Source organism: Camelina sativa, chromosome 7 (genome assembly GCF_030686135.1).
Source record: "Camelina sativa cultivar CO46 ecotype springtype chromosome 7, ASM3068613v1".
NCBI lineage: Eukaryota > Viridiplantae > Streptophyta > Magnoliopsida > Brassicales > Brassicaceae > Camelina > Camelina sativa.
In genome coordinates this window covers 31711286-31728987 of record NC_141886.1, presented here as the reverse complement: position 1 = coordinate 31728987, position 17702 = coordinate 31711286, and the positions used below count along the sequence as shown (strand labels likewise).

General features: G+C 32.8%; 2 protein-coding genes across 3 annotated transcripts; one reads left to right on the top strand and one right to left on the bottom strand.

The window, feature by feature from the left end:
• On the bottom strand, positions 1 to 780 carry LOC104703487 (RNA-binding protein csdA). 2 transcript variants are annotated; one of them, XM_010419513.3, is made up of 3 exons: positions 743 to 780; positions 225 to 661; positions 1 to 120 (listed from the first exon to the last, which is right to left on the bottom strand). In XM_010419513.3, the coding sequence occupies exons 2-3, from the start codon at positions 628 to 630 to the stop codon at positions 110 to 112; spliced, it is 417 nt and encodes a 138-aa protein (XP_010417815.2). In that variant the 5' UTR covers positions 631 to 661; positions 743 to 780; the 3' UTR covers positions 1 to 109. The 2 variants fall into 2 exon arrangements, with proteins under 2 accessions (XP_010417815.2, XP_019083596.2); XM_019228051.2 differs by lacking the exon at positions 743 to 780 and having other exon boundaries at positions 225 to 718.
• A 13986-nt stretch (positions 781 to 14766) lies between these two features.
• On the top strand, positions 14767 to 15378 carry LOC147941922 (uncharacterized). The gene has a single exon (XM_087458689.1). It carries the CDS (start codon positions 14767 to 14769, stop codon positions 15376 to 15378), a length of 612 nt encoding a protein of 203 aa, XP_087314815.1.
• The last annotated feature ends 2324 nt before the right edge of the window (positions 15379 to 17702 follow it).

Genomic DNA, 17702 nt, shown 5'->3' with positions numbered 1-17702 from the left:
AATTTCAAGCCAGCGTAAGTAGGCGTCAATGCATGTTAGAAACTTTAACACTTGTTGTAAGGTATACAATTAAAACAAGTGATTCTTCATCAGCTCTTTTCTCTTCCATCTAGACGCCACCTAGAGTCAGAAAGAGAACAATATATATATAAATACAAAAGTACGAAATATGCATAATAACAGTCCAAATTAAATTAGATGAAGGAGAATATTAATTCACGCACCATAATCTCTTGTTGTCTTGCATTTGAAGCATTCTGCCCTGCTTGCGTAGTTGTGAACCCCACAACCGACCCTGGGACAAACCCAATCGCCAGTTTTCCAGCCGGGAGGACAAGCCGCGCCATCATTCCCGTAAGCAACCATTTGAGCTCCGTAGTACTGTTCTGTGTACTCGACTTTGATCATTCCACATCGGTAGCAACTAGTGCGGCTTGCATAATTGTGGCTCCCACAATTCAATGCACCACAATACCAATCACCAGCCATAACTTCAGTCCTGTTATACAAGTACGTTGACACATCTACCCCACCAAACTTGGGGTATCCGCATTTTTGGCATGACTCTCGTTTTTTGAAGTTTGCGTGCTGACACGCACCGCATAGCCAATCTCCTCCATTCCAACTCATCTTTTTCCTTAAGCGTATTTCTCAAAATCACCTGAAAGGTTTACTAGTAGTGTTTAGCCAAAAGTAATAACTTATGAAGGATGAGGTTGAGTTTAACAAGAAGGGATCGAACCTGAGAAGACAAAAGACTGGTAAGCCAAAAGAAGCGGTGAACTTTGTAGTTTGAGGAACATGGCTTTTTATAACCATTAACAAGAGAATGTAAACTTAGATAGATGCTGATTCCATCAACTTTCTTTGCAACATGAGGATATAGTAAAAATAATTTATATCAAAGAAATAAAATCGAGAGCTAGTGTGGTGGCAAGAATTTGGGACAAGATCATAAATTTGAATGGTGGTGCAACATAATTTTCTAGTCGTATTGGGTTTGTGACACTGACACACCGTTTTTTTTCTATAATCTTGTGATGGTTTTACAAACTCACTCTAAGAGAGTCTATCTACGTTCAAACATTATGGTGAAGTAGACATCCGATACCAATTAACGTAAAAGTTGAAACTGTTTCATGTGAAGGAGAAAAAAGTCGTGAAGTATAATAATTTGGAAGGAAATAACAAGAGCGTCCTCGAGGGCTTAAAGTGATTCTCAATTGCATTATTGTGGGTAAAAGAGAAGAGAATGATGAAGGGTATTATTCTCTTCTGTTGCCCCCCAATAACCATTTGTTCCAATTCTGCCCTTCATTCGTGGTCTAGCACCTCAATGGATTTCGAAATCTTTCATATTATCCGTTTTCGTTTTTGTTATCTTGTAAAGAAATAAAAGGTGAACACTGTCCCGTTTGCCAAAAAAAAAAAAAAAGAAGGTGAACACTGTCCCCATATACGTTTGATACCTATTGTTGTTATATTTATGGGAAAATGTCAAAGCCATTTACTAATCATAATAAAATATATGTTAATTCAAAGATCATTTCACCATCTAAAATTAAGAGGTTTCGTAAGTATAACCTACAAACCCAGAGACATATTAGATAATTCGTTTAAATATATTTTATATAATTACTGATGGATTCAACTGTATTACGATAAAAATTAACTATATACATTATATACAGAGATATTTAATCATCATCTAAAACATATGCGACAATTAGGAAAGGTAATTAAACGAAGTTTTATAAGCTTCGCCACCTTATGTACTATGTTATGCGTGTATCTTTGTTTTCCTCCCACTACTCTTTTCAACTTTTATTCATTTATGGACTATAGCCTTCATTTCTTCTAGATTTTGCAAATCACAATTTTTTTGGAGCAACGAAACATTATAAAAAATTATCATACTCATTATAGATGGTTATCAAGAAATCAATTTTCTAATTGATATCTTTAGTATATTTTGTGAATATTATCTCCGAAAAAATAAATACTCTCTCCGTTTCAGAATAGATGTTATTTTAGAAGTTAATTTTATGTTTCATAATAAGTGTTGTCTTATATTTTTAATATATACGATTTGTTAAAATTTTATGTTTTATCTCTATTAATATATAAACTAATGCAAAATTTGATATTATATATGAACAAAAGGTAAAACTGAAACTTTATTTTTATTTTTAAAATATGTGTGAGACAATCTTAAACGACACATAATATTAATCAGATTAGGTAGAAAATGAGCTTCATTGTCACGTAAAGATATTTTAAGCATCAATTTAGTAAAACTAAACCGAAAATTTGGTTTAGTAGTGTCCTACAATGTTTTGTTAAAACTAATTTTCCATGAGTAGAAAATTTGTGGTTTTAATAACAAATTGTGAAAGGAAATATCGTAATTACTTAGCTATATTTGTTTTCTTATCTAAAAATACAATATATCATTTTCCTTTAATTACATGCGCATGGGCAATACAGTAGTACTGCTTGATTGTTAAATTATTAATAACAAGAAGTCACTTGGAATTTTACCGTAAGATGCTGTCCAACTACTATTTGGTTTACAAAAAATTAGAGATAAATTGGCATTTACAAAATAGAAAATAGAATATATATATACTATAGATGAAACTCCCCCGGGTATGCTCTCTTCTAGCTATTGTCTTAAGGGCCATATGGGGCAGCCATAACGCGGACAGTATTAAAGTGTTACAAAACTATGTACTACTACATTCACTTAAGAATTTATTCTTTATTATAATGCCAATTTATTCTTTCTAACACTTTTATTCTTTTACTTCAATAATTCAAAAGTGATCATACCCAAGATTCACTGAGGCATGTCTACGTTCATTCTTTCCTCCCCTACATGAATCGGTTCAAATTAAGTATAAATATATAACTTTTACCATTTCGAACATGATTTTTTCTACGTTATCCTAAATTGTCCGATTTTCAATTCTTGTTGTCGGCTACTTCAACATTTACAGGACATTCTTAAATCGGAAAGATTAAGCATTAATCAGTTTGACATATCATCTTCTTATTATTCTCTACATGCCATAATTGTGTACAAGAAACTTGACATCAAATGATAGTAATATCTAACGTAATTTTGAAGCTAAATCTCTTAGTAAAATTTGGTTCATAGATCTCATCTTCTTGTTACAAAGTTGACTATTATTGAAAATTAAATATCAGCAATATTTGGTGATACGTGATACCAATTTTGCACCCAAAAAAAATGATACCAATCAAAAATCACTATAGACTGCTTTTGTTTTCAGGAAATCAGTTTCCTAGTATATGGCATCCATCCAAATATTTCTTGTCGTTTAACATATTTACTATTGAGTTGTTCAAATGAATTGAAAGTAAAATTATCATTAACAGAATAACCAAATATTCTTTTTTTTCTTTCTATTTTGTAAACTCTTCTCCTGCATGAGATAACCATCAAGAAATTTCAACCTCTGCAAATTGGACAAGCGATCAAAGAAATTTCAACCTCTGCAAATTGGACAAGTGATCAAGACCTTTCTTCTAAATAAGTTTGGTTAAAAATAAAGAACAATATATTTGAATATTATGAAACATCTCATCTTATTTCTTCTTCTCTTTTAAAATTGTTTTCTTTTTATTAATTTTCTTTACTTCTTAATAAAAACTTTAAAAGTTTTTCTCGTATTTGATAAACCCCACTAATTGACCCCCCTAAAAAAAAGTTTCTAGGTCCGCCTTTGATCTTCAGAGTGGTCCACTTACTTCAACCTCTAACATGAGTTTGGTTTACTCGTAAAAAAAATGTTATTTTACCGGTCTCTTTAATTTCTCGTAATTTTAAATTTAGTGCATATTCTATAGTCTTGTGCACTAGAAACATATTTAAAATATTCATTTCCTTCGGATTAGGCATACAATTTGAAAATTATCTTTTAATTGTATTGGATATATGGCTGGCAAAGAAAAAAAGTTTCAAAACAAAGACTAATCTTTCATGGTTTGAACATAGTGTATATATGTAATATGGACTCACCTATCGAAACGGGCTAACAGAACGATTTACTATATTTCATTTAACTAACTTTCTAGCATGTTTTATATGTACATTGATATAACATTCCATCTATAGAAAAAGGAAACCTCTATAAATAATTAATGTCGAGCTATAAAATTTTATTAATTTTTTTTATATAAACGGATCTGAAAAATTAATTTAAAACCGAATTAAAAATATTTTAATTTTAATTGAGTATTAAGTTACAGAGGTTGTAAATATTATGTTTTGATATAATAACATGTTATATGTAGAATACCGAATTTGAAGGAAACAGAATAACACCTTCTCATAAAAGAAAAACATCAGTTCATATAAATTTAACCTAGCAGTAAACCAAAGTGCAAATCTAAATTTTCTTTTGACAGGATGACGACATTGAAACACTATTTACGAAAACAATCAGTAAAAATAAGTTCAGAAAAAGAGCATGAAAAAAGAAATTCTTTACACAACTTTTTTCAAAGCCAGAGAATTAGATCATAGTAATATAGTAACCGATCGAGAAAGGTTACTTTTAGGATGAGGGAATGTTGTAACGTTAACTAAAGCAAATTGGGTTGCGGCGAGATGACGCTGTGTGTGTGTGCTTCTTCACTGAGTAGTTGTTCTTTACTCTTTTTCTATTTGATGTTTGCTGCGTGACTGCGTCAACAGTTCTATATGTTTCTTGGGAAAGAAGCAACCTTCCGTTTTATATACTAAATTGACAATCTTGAGATGACAAACCAAGTAGAATCCTTAACCCATGAGTATGGCCCACGTACATATGATTTGATTCTTGTAAGTTGATAGTATTATAGTTTGTGATGTATATTTTAGTTAATAAAGAGGGTGTCGAAATAAGTTGCCAAAAGAGAAAAATACTATGTTTAATTAATAGTTATTTTTTATGAAGTTAAATTAAAAATAAAAAATTCTGGGGGAAAGGATTTTGCTAAAATTAAATTCTACTTAACTTTGAATTGTCTTTTTAATTTTGAATTGTCTTTTGTTTAAAATCTAAGCTAGAACAAATTAATATGGTGGGTACAGTTTAAAGTTTTGGTCTTGTAACATTTTGGGTTTCATCCATATTAAGCTTATACAAAATCAATAGATACAAGAAAGTAATAAAAGTTTTTAAGAGAAAAGGAAAGATTCTAGCGTGTTGACACCGAGGGGGATTCGATAAGAAAGAATCAAAAAATCAATACACAATGTGTCATAAGTGGCATATATTCCTAGATGGACTGACTATTACATCAATCTTCTTAACAAGTGTATTCCATTGGTCGTAACTTTTTTGTTGCTCGATTTATTTTTGTTTTTTTTTTTTTTTTGCCATACACATGGAAAAATAAATCGACATCCTTGACACTTGTGGCATAAGGTATATATAACTGTTTTTACTTTGATATACAGTTTATATGAATATTCCATCTCTATGCTATGTTGCTTCCGTTGAAGGCGACTGATCTGCTTGATAACTTCTTGTGTCAAGGCCTTTTGAATTGGTTGGTATAGAGGATTGCAAAGCTGCTCTTCATTAGTAACTCTGACCAGCTAGTCGGGTTATCCTCAATGCTTGCATCCCTTGTCCATTTATCCTACATATACCAACAATTCGACAGCCCCAACAATCTGACCAGCTAGTCGGGTTAACTAGATCTGGTATGAACTCTATTCTTCCATATTCTAGCCAACAATTGATTAGGTTAAGACTATCCTTAGTTCGAAGACTGCTAGGGAATCTTAAATCATCTTTGTTGCTCGTTTGGTGTAAGAATTTTCCGAGAACCATGTTACTAGAATCACCTAGGGATGAACTTCTCGAAAAAGAAAACTTGCTAAAACTTGGCATTATGATCCCACCTCTACGGAGTTGGGGTTACATCTGTTTCATCAGCATCCTCTCCTTATCTTGCCTACTGAATTTGTTCCCCAAACTGCATCTTATCAACTTTTTGAAGCTCCCTCAGTCAAGCTTGGAGAATAATGGTATTATGATCTCTGTTCGAAGAAGTAGTGGTTACCGCAACCTCTTCAAGCTACTCTCTCCCAACTTCAGAACCACAACCACCTTTGTTGAGACTAGTTCTCAGAGCACTCTCAACCCTCTGTCAAAACTCTATTTCCGGTGAGACTCTCAGCTTTGATCGCTTCATTGTCCAATCTTCGATTCAAGACAGTGGCCACTCTCCCTTCCTTTGACTTGCTCAAGGAAGTAGCATTGATATGCCTTGACCTCACAAGCTTCAAAAAGCTAGTTAGCTTTTTTTCCATAGCTCTCAAGTTCCTAATATATTTTGCTCTTATCTATTCTTACTTTGTATGTTACTCTTTCTCTAATAAATGATAACATCTGTTTGATCAAAAAAAGTTTGAAGGTTTTTTGTCAATTTTTTTTTTAATTTTTGTTAAAGATTTTGTTTCAAAAAAATTTTGATTGTTTTTTAGTGTTGTAAGCTTTTATTGTCAAATACTATTATGTAGTTTTAGTATTAAAATGTCTAATTTAGAACCATATAAAAATATAAAATGTTATCACTCTATCGAAAGCTATGAAAATATAAAATATCTTTATTCTATATGAGACCAATGTATCATTGTTCATCGCAAGAAATGATACATGAACGAACATTAACATTTTATCGTGTCTCGAATACTTCTTTTGTAACCTACAAGTAATTAAAATAATTAAAATCAATGAGATGTGGGTTTAGTTTAGTGGCCCATCTCTTTGCTTAGCTTGCATACTATCTTGGCCCAACAGATTTATTGACACAAATATCTTAAACTTGGATTCATGTTTTTTTTTTTCTTTTCTAAATTTAATATAAATTATATTCAAAATAAAAACTAATAAGTTGAAACTGAAATCATAAAAAAAACTTTAGCACTACAGTCGGGACTGCAGCCACATTTGGTACGCCTCATCATAGCGACGATCCCTCATCCTCCCAATTGCAGTAATTTGGTCTTTGATATGCTTATCAACCCATCCAATAAGGCGCAAAGTAGTATTTGATGCATGTAACATCCGCAAACCGATTTTATAGTTTTGGGATGTGTGTAGATCAATAAAGAGGGATTTACAAAATAACAAAATATGATGGTATCTTTTTCATATCAAAATAGTAAATAAATCTAATATACTCGTCATCCAGGTGTAGTCCGGTATAATCTTTAGTATATTAAAAGGTTATCAGTTTGTTGAATAAATGATATGTAATTAATCGGACTGGTTCCTTACTGAATAGTTTCGGCAAGGAATTTATATAAAATCTAAACTATCAACTTTTAACTTTTATTTTATTTTTCATTTTTTGTTTTTGTTTTGCATCAACCATTTTATCTCATTTCCTTAATTTATATAAAATCTAAACTATCATGTTATCAGTCTCTTTATCATTATCTAAACAATCATTTCCTTAATTATCATTTTTTGTTTTTGTTTTGCATCGTCTGTCACATCAAGATTTCAATGATCCATGTAGATGGGCATTTACGAATCTATTCGCTACTATAATATAACAACAAGGATAATTCAAACAAATGGTATAGTTCTTAAAAGATGGTAGGGCTCGTCTAAATTAGGACAAGGACGCCCACAAGGGAGCGCCACAACCACAGCACCAGTATCATGTAAGAGATTTTAGGGTTAATTTTGTAGTGGAGAACATCTGAAAAAGAGTAAGTCAACCTGTATAATTAGATGCACGCATTTAAATAAATATTAGCATGGGAAAAAAACAAATAGTGGGAACAAGGATGTCAATGTGCATGTATCAGTCATACAGATATACACCTCTCTCTCTCTCTCTCTCTCTCTCTCTCTCTCTCTCTCTCTCTCTCTCGATTGTTCTTCCATCTTTATCTCATCTTTTTTTCTCTAATACAGTAATAGTTTTCTCTTCGGCGTGACAAAGTTCCCCATGACCATTTTTGGAAAATGGAAATGATTGTTTCAGAGTTATCCTCCATGCTAAATTAGAGGGTTTTAATTGGTCTGGTCTCTTATATTATCATTTTTTTTGTGGATTGCAACTATCTTTAGAGATGTCCAAATTCATACATTACTGGATTACGTATTTAACGTGTAAAAATCAAATCATTCCATCAAATCTTGAAATCTTTTAAAGTGAATATAATTTGCTAACAATTTACATTAACCCAAATAGAAGTAAATACAAACAAATTGAACAAGTTCTAATTCGTACATTCTTTTTTCATAAACAGTTATGGGATCTTCTTACAAATTATGAAGATATGTTATTGAGAATATAGCATATACTATAAAGTTATAATGAATACACATAGCGCACTGCATTTGTTATCTCGTACAGAGTTCTTAATATTAGTTATCTCTTGACTAAGTATTATATACAAGTATGTAGGTGTAAAGAAACTACTAAACTCATTATAACGACGCTTTTGTCGTAACTCATAACCTTGTTGGTCACATGGTGATGGTCTATAGACTTAATTACGTGCATATTTATGACTTATGGGTTATGAGTTACATACGATAAAGGTCCAAACATAATCATGTTGATCGAAGAAAAAACTTCGACGTGAAGCCGTGAAGGGGCATCGCGATATGAGAACCGGTTTGTTTAGTGATATGTTATTTTTATGAATAATGAATTTTATTATGGTTAAAAAGAAAATTTGCGTTACATAGTTTAAAGTTTCAAAAAAAAAAAAAAAAAAACTAAAATTCTGTGTGATTGATACATTGAGAATTTTCATTTGAAACATTTTGTTACCACTTATTTTGTAATTCTATTAGAAGTACTACTGGGATACTATGTCTCTAAATTTTTATAATACGAGACAAAATTTAGAACAATATAGAAGTACACAAAAGTTGTTTTCCAACAATATATCACTATATCAAAAATTAAAATTATGTGACTGGTAATAAAAAAATGAGGAAAAGTCTCTACAAAATAAAGCTCATGAAATAAAATTTTAGAAGACTAGATTAAATTCAAATTACAAGATTAAGAAATTACATAAAGCGAAAAGTTAAACAAATAAACTTGGAGCAGTCCAACTTCATATATATAATAATTGGAGAAAAACATATCATTTTTTAAGAGACTGCACCCTTGACGACAAAAAAAAAAGAGACTGCACCCATTATTCAAAAAAAAGAGACAGATCTGTACACCTGACAATTTGTTCTTATGGAAAAAGATACTGTTCATAATTTATAATAAAACTTTCTTCTCCAAATGAATGGGTGTAAAACTTAAAATATATACTGTGTATATATTAAAAAGAAAAGGAATTTGCTAGCAAAGAAAACAGTTGTGTTCAACTTATAGTCTCTTTGATTTGAGTTCTTCTACTGTGTTTTTATCGGCTACTTTTTATATATTTTCTCATGAGTTATTTTTGTCACGGATAGATAACTTCTAATAAATTTTTAGTCTGCCATAAGAGAAGAAGAAACTGGAGACAAAGTTACACGCGTACCCATATCTCCATATATAAATATCATAATTCACACATATGTGCACATCCAACAACGTTCACTTATATATTCGTTTCCTCCATTATTAGAAATTCATGTGTTCTTCCGTATTATATAATTGAGTGAAAGTGCCCTACAGCTTTGTTATTAATTTGCATGTGTTCGGTATGCCACTTAATTCTTCTGTCCATGATATGTTACACTTTATTAAATTATATTTTATCTTCGTACTGTTTTCGAAGATATTGTTTCATGATCAACATGCTGTTCCGGTAAAGTATTGATCATTCGTGTCGTAGAAAGACCTTGATATGTGTGAATAAACTGTATTATGAGTTATTATGAATAACACCTCTATGTTTCGCTAAATTCGTGTTTTTGTTTGTTCTGAATAAATTTAAAAATTTATTCAACTAAAAAAATAATTGTATAACATTACTATATGCTAAAGAGTTTTCAAAAGATTTCAAAAAAGCCTCAAAACTGATTTAAAGAATTTTGAGTACAAAAATAAACTCGAAGAGCATTCTCAAACTTGATTGTAGTATCCTTTAAACTTACAAACTTGTTCCGCACAATACGATCAATAATAAAATTAAAGAAGTCATATGAGAATGGGAGCTAATCCTTGTTCTCCATGTCGACGTTTGTTTCGTTCCCACAATTTGTTTAGATAAAAAGTATTTCTATTTGGTTCGATAGACTATGGCATAAACATTTGACTGATGAGAACATGTTTCAGGTGCAACTCACGCCCCAACTATACTACATACATTGCCCTATCTTATAAGATCTCACTGATTAATATATGTCAATCTTATTTGTTTTGCTTGGGTCTCAGTGATTTTGACTTCCACTATACAAAAGTCAATCCGATAATTTCTGCGTGGTCCCACTTTCTACTGCGCTGTGATTCTTAGAAGGACACGTTTTCGAATGTTCGCATCGCATATGCTGTCGATATAAAGTTATATGGTCTTTCCTTAAGAAAAAAAAATGGTTAGAGATATCTTAATAGTTTAGAATGGTTAATTCATACATGTCATTTTGTTTACATTTTTTAAGGTTATAATGTAATCGGGTAACTCCGTGACCGTCATCTTATTTAGTAGGCTCCATATCCATTTTTGGTTCATGGATCTGGAACGCTTTAAAAACTTGTTTACCGTTCCTACAAATTAACACATGATCTTTTGCATATGTTTTGTTTTCACTCGCACTGTTCCGATAATCATTTCTTGAAAGGTCAATCATCCTAAAACTACTCCAGCTCAAGCAAATTAAACTCTGAAGTTCTCTAAAGACATTTGACTTAAAAGGTAAGTGCATTTTGGTGACATAAATAACTAAATCAATTATTTTAAATCTCTCTACAAATCGGGGTGTCATCATATGTAAATATCATGTTTCAATTAAATCAAACCATGAAACAAGACACAATTATTCATATTTGTTTAGTTTTAGTATTGTGATCATACTCTATGACATTCTTTGATTAAAAATAGTGGAATTAAACATTTGATGGGGAATAATATTGAGATTTGATATAGAAACATAAAGGAGTTATAACATAAGAAAAATATCACAATTTTAGTTATCTTCTGATGATCGTACGTTTGCTAGCTACCTATTAGTTTTAATTTGGAACATGTAACTGCAAACACAAACGGTAAATCAAGTCAATGTTATAAAGAGTGGTTGCATAAGTTAGTGTGAGAGCAAAGACGACGGACCCAACAGAAAACAAATTTTGGTCCTTGAAATATAGATCAATTTGTCTCTCACTACACAGCTGTCTCTTACTTTCTCTTTTAATTAAAGTTACTGTCTCGTTAAAGCAGTTTCATTGTCGCTTTTGTGAGTTTCTTAAATGCACCGAAAAGTTAAACAATCACAAGATTAAAAAAAAAATGGAAAAAAAAAAGAGAAACACGGTTATAGATTATGTTTGTTTACTATTTAAATGGACAACAAAAGAATTGACCACTCATCTCACCCGTCAAAGAAAGTTACATCTACTGTCAAAATTGTCTATATCAAATGACTGCAAACCTTTTCACTGAAAATTTTGAAGCTAGCGTGATTTACTTATCCAAAAGAAATATATACTTCCGCGACCAAAATCCGTTGAAAAGGGTTTTCCAATGGATTTTCTGTGAAATAAGTTCATCAATTTTATAATATAGAAAATTGAAAACTGTAGATTGTTTTTTTATTGAAATTGGACCACACCTGCTACAACTTGGTGTTGATTGACACCCTTTTGGAGTTGGTCGACACTCGCTCTTCAACACGCCAGAAACCATATTAGTGTCGATCAGCACTTCCGCCTGATGCAAACAATAAAGAGATCTTGGACTCTATACGAAACTAAAAGAGTTAAAATTCATTTCAAAGTAGAAGCAACTCAATCTGGACAGCCAATTGTTTTTCATGCTTGTGTTTAGTTTTCCCGTATCGTTTACATGGCATATGCTCAGGCTGAAGCTTCTCCTGGGACCGGTCACAAGGAACGTGACCGGTAAGTGGCCTTATCCAGGAACTCTTCACAAGCCTTGTGATCGGAATGAATGATCCTCGTCCATCACTTGGTCCAAAATGCCGAGGTTTCACGAGAAAAGCCCAAAACTAACTTCTTACACCCTGAAGCATATAAATACTTGGGTTAACTTAGTTTTTTGGTGTATATTCACCAGTCCCCATGTAGAGACGACCCGACCGGCAGCCTCCACCACTGACCCTTGGAAGTTCGAAGCTTCCTTTAGCCGTCATCATTTTCTTTTAGTTATCTGTGGTATTAACTTTGAAAAATTTAATCATCATACAAAAATTGACTGAATATATATATATATATTTTTTAGGTATACAGAAAAGGGAATTATAACTATGCATTACAAAAACAATAATCTAATATTTTGGCAAAAGAACCTGACATCAAACTCATGATTTTTCTTTAGCAAAGAGAGTTTTATCATTCGAGTACTATCCTTATTATTTTGCCTTCTTATATCAAATTTACCGGTGGTACGTATTTTGTTAAAGCTAGACGCTCAAAAATTCACGAGTCCTAGTCTTATATATTATAAAATTATAAACAGTAAGAATTATGTAAAAAGGATGGTTTAGAACGATACTGAACGGCCGGCGTTTATATAAATTATACAGTATCTAGTCTTGTTTGGAATATTTATTAAAGATTTCTGAAAATTTCTGAAAACCCTCAACATAAATAAGAGAACAATCAAAAATAACAAATTAGTGATGTGAGATGTAATTTAAAAAGAAAAAGAAATGTAGGTTTCTAGTTTTACTATTCAATTAATAATGTTGAGGAAAAAAGAGTTAAATGTCAAACTGTATTTTTAACCATGTTGGTTACCATTAATTTCAAAGATGATCTCCACATGCTCTACGATTAATCTGGATTTTTGTATAGGTTCTTAGACTATGGGAAAAAAGAAGAAGGAAAACATATATGTTTGAGTTTGGTATTGGAATATTATGATTTGGGATAATGATGTCGATCGAGACCATTAGGACCTTAAAGGATTATAAATGTAACAATATGAATTTTTAAGAGTGAAATATTCCATAAAAATCCTACCCATAGATTATAAAGTAGCCACAATGAACCGTCTACACAAAACAAAACAAAACAAAAACAAGAAAATACAAACACAGAAGAAAAAATGAAGCGAGGAACGGAGAAGAGGGCCGGCTGCCTTTCGCTTCACCATATTGGGTGGGGCATTAGACGCACTTGCTTATTGTTGTTGTGGCTCACATATCCCAAAATATTCAACCCCAAGTTTTACATATGCACCATTAAATAATTTATTATTTTTATTGGAAATTTTGTATAAGTTTCTTTTTTCTTTTATTATTTTTTGTTTCATTTTGTGGATAACGACATCTGGCTTTTAAAATCAAAATTCATCATCAGCAGAGAAATAATACTGGACCTTATTTGGAATAATAAATAAAATTCTTTTAAAATTAAATAAATAATTAATTATAGCATATGAATATGAATCATTTGTTTTTTACCCTTTTTCTTTTTGGAAATGAATTTGGTCCATTGGTGGGATAATCATTGCCTGATGGTTGGTAACTGAATTGATATCTAGTCAACTATTTTTACTTTTTAGTAATTATCAAACCAAATATGTAAAATACTCAACCAAAAGTCATCACTTAGAGAAACAATAAAGAAACTTATTTAGGAAACCATAGAAAATTACTTGTAAATATTATATAAATATTTGATTTATAGCACATGAATATCAATCATCTATATTTTTTACATTTCATCAGAAAATAATATGGTCCATTGGTGGGAAAATCATTTCCCGATTGTTGGTAGTTGAATTGAAATCTGGTCAATTATTCTTTGATAATTATTAAACCAAAAATGTAAACTATGATCACTGTCAACTTTAGGATGTGAACAAGATACGATATTTAAATTATACTAATACACCTTAAAATTGCTTAAAACTAGTGAATGTAGTGTCGAAATCCAGCATGCAGTTGCGCAGCCGATAATTTGATACATGTTAATTTTGTTTTAATAAGTTTGTCTAAGTGTTCACGAGGGACTAACTAGCCTTTCTAGATTTGTGATGATAATCTCATTATTTGATAGAACTTATATATTGAAGATTATGTTCTCATCTTTCTCTCTCTGCCTTTTCATTATGTTTTTGTTTGCGTTGTTTTTAATTATGTATAATAAACTCACTGTTTGGATAAGATTTGTATTGATCGGTTATTAAAAGAAACTTAGAAATATGATGTTTTTATGTTCGAAATGGAATGACAGCGGTAGCACCATCCACTGCTTTACAAGCTAGGGTTTCTCTTGCTTTCTTAGCAAGGCTTATGCTGTCGGCGGCCTCTCAAAGCCGGCCGGAGGATCGACTAGGGGGAGAAAAAGGTAGTAGAGAGTCAAGGGGATATATTCAAGATAATCATGCAAGGAGAAGATATAACTTCAGAACGATTGGTAAGAATGGGGGATGGTTATGGTTCAAATAAGTTGGTTGGGAGTGTAGGAGTCAGTCAGGAAACATCGTCGTCAAACCCGGGGGATTCAGCATATGAAAAAACATTGGATCCAAGTTGCTCAAGTAACTCAAAATCGAATATCTACTCAGCAAAAGTGTGAGGTTGTGGAGGAGAATAGGAAGGAGAAGATTGTAATACCGAAGGAGGTGTTTGAGGATGCAAAACCACTATGGGAAGATTTTTTTCTTGGCAAATTTCTGAATATGAAAGCAACTCATGTGCGAAAATCTACATGATTGTAAACAAAATATGGAGATTGGGAGATCAATCCTCATTAATCGATGTTCATGAAGTTAATGAGTCAGCGGTGAAGTTCCGGATCAGGAATAAAGCCATAAGGCATCAAGTTCTACACCGAGGGATGTGGAATATCATGGATATTCCCATGATCCTGTCAAAATGGACTCCTTTTGCAGAGGAGCCACAACCGGCGATAAAATCTATACCATTGTGGGTCATGTTGAAGAATGTTCCCCCAACTATATTTACTGATAAAGGCTTGGAATTCTCATTTAGTGCGGTGGAGAAGCTAGTACGGTTGCATCCCAAGACTGAGTTTTATGCTAGTTTCGTAGAGGCTCAGATCTTGGTGGAAGCAGATTTGACCAAGGAATTGCCGAAAGAGTATGTTGTCACGAGTGAAGAGGAGGGAGATTTGGAAATTGTGATACATTACTCTGATCCTTGGTTACCTCCAAGATGTAGTGGTTGCAAAAAGTGGGGCCATCTGAGCTTTTCGTGTGTGTCAAAAGGAGAAGACGAGGTCGAACAAAATCACTAAGGTGATAGAGCCAGATCACAAAGCCGCATGCATTAAAACAGCTAAAGGTAGTGGAGCTAGATGTTGTGCCAGTGGTTGAATTGGGTAATGAAAATGACACTGGGACATAGGTTTCTAATGGGGATATAGAGCAAGAGGGTTGGATAACTCCTAAATCAACTCGTAGCCCGAGAAAAAATCAGAAGGGACACGAGTTGAGGCTGTGTCCATTTTCTCTAATTCATACTCGGTTTTAGGAGCAAATACTGAAAGGGGGGAAGGGGCTGTGGATATGGAATCCTTTATTCCGAAGAAACAATAGGATCAACGAGGGGAGGTAAGCACATCCAGAGAGGTGATGGTTAAGGGACGTGGTACAAAGGATGGTGTTCCTCTCCGTGCTTCCTTACCTCGGGAATAAAAAACGGCTCATAAGACAGTCTCATATCATTCTACTCAATCTGCTAGGGACCCCTCTATGGATCGGAGCAAGAAGATACCCCCCAAACACATTTAAATGTCGACTTTCTTTTAGAATGTGTGCGGTTTAAATAAATCAACTAAACATTCTATCATAAAGAACTGGGTGGAAGGAGGAAAGTTTTAATTTTGTTGTTTGCTTGAGACAAGAGTGAAAGGAGAAGAAGGTAGAGAGAATTGGAAATAGGGTATTCAAAGATTGGTCTCTATTAAAAAACTATGAATACAATCGGTTGGGTCGAATTTGGGTTGTTTGGAGGGGTAACGTGAGAGTCACGCCTTTTTACAAGAGTAGTTAACTAATAACATGTTCAATAAATTGGAAGACCAAGATGAGGAATTCTTTTGTTCCTTCATTTATGCATCGAATCAGGCTGAAGAAAGAAAAGAATTGTGGGGGAGATCTGTGCAATCATCATGATTCACTGATAATTCGTACCCGGCCATGGCTCATTATTGGTGATTTTAATGAAACTTTGGAATTAGCTGAGCATTCACGAGTGGATAGTACGCCTACTCTGTCTTCAGGAATGTGTGATTTTAGGACTCTGGTGAACTATTGGCAACTTACAGATATGCACTATTGTGGACCATTATATACTTGGTGTAACAAACGAGAGACTGAGCTGATTTCAAAAAATTTGGATAGAATATTGGTTAATGATAATTGGGTTCAAGTTTTCCCACAATCCAACAATGTGTTTGAAGCTGGTGGTGTTTCTGACCATCTTCAGAGTCAATTTCATTTAAATTTGGCTACGTCCGTGGGTAGTAAACGCAGGCTTTTCAAGTTTGTGAACGGTATAGCAGACATGGATGAGTTTAAGCCTATGATACATGATTATTGGGATCGAATAGAGCCGCCAAAGTGTGATCTCTTTTTATTCCACTTCTGCAGCAAACCTCGATGTTAGCTTGCTCTGATGCAGCTTAGAGAGTCGATGGTCACGCGGGACTTGGGTGGAGCTTCAGGGATCGCCATGAGATACCAATTCGGGAGAGAGCTTCTCAGATACAGTATGTTTCCTCACCGTTGATAGCCAAAGCCCTAGCAACTCTGACAGCAAATCAAATTGCGATCAAATCGGACTTCAACACCTTCCACTTTGCTTCAGACTCGTTAACCCTTGTCAAAGCTCTTAATCAGGAGATCCAAGTCAATGAACTCCATGGTATTTTTCACGATATCCTCACCCTATCTTCTAATTTTTTTTTCTTTCAATTTCATTCTAAGGAATCTGAACAATCAACCAAACGTTCTGGCAAAAGATGTCCTTTTGGCTGTATCAAACTCTTTTTAGGCTGAAATAGAAAAGTATGATTTGTCCAAAAGAAATGTTGGAAATGTGTGATAAAAGTTTTAGTGTAACCCCCTATGGCTATTTTTCTTAATGACTTCCACATCTTCTATTAGCTCTTGAACCCACCTTTATCTAACGGTTGGTACACTCATCTAAGAAATTTTAAAAATTTAGTTATCAACCATATATATCACCACGCAATAAATATTTATTTTGTATTCAATTGCAATCATTCTTTTTTTTATCCTTTTGTCTTTAGTGATTGTCTTATAGATCAAAACCAAATAAAAAATATTCAGACCCGGCTCAAATGGGTAGAGAAGAGGGACAGTGGCACAAGGGCCCATTAACATTTGTAAAAATTTCTTTTGTAAAAAAATTTCATTTTCTAGAAAAAAATAAAAATAAACCCACAAAATAATATATTTGGTAGAGAAACAAAAACTTTTTTCGAAAAAAATTATTTTACTCTAAATGAGATCCAAAATATTAATATTTTCTATATATCTGTTAAAAAACATTTCCCTTGGGCTCTAAAATCTTTTGAGCCGGGGCTGAACATAT

Coding starts and splice junctions, on each gene's coding strand:
- LOC104703487 (XM_010419513.3), bottom strand. CDS start 630: ATGAGTTGGAATGGAGGAGATTGGCTATGCGGTGCGTGTCAGCACGCA.
- LOC147941922 (XM_087458689.1), top strand. CDS start 14,767: ATGGGAAGATTTTTTTCTTGGCAAATTTCTGAATATGAAAGCAACTCA.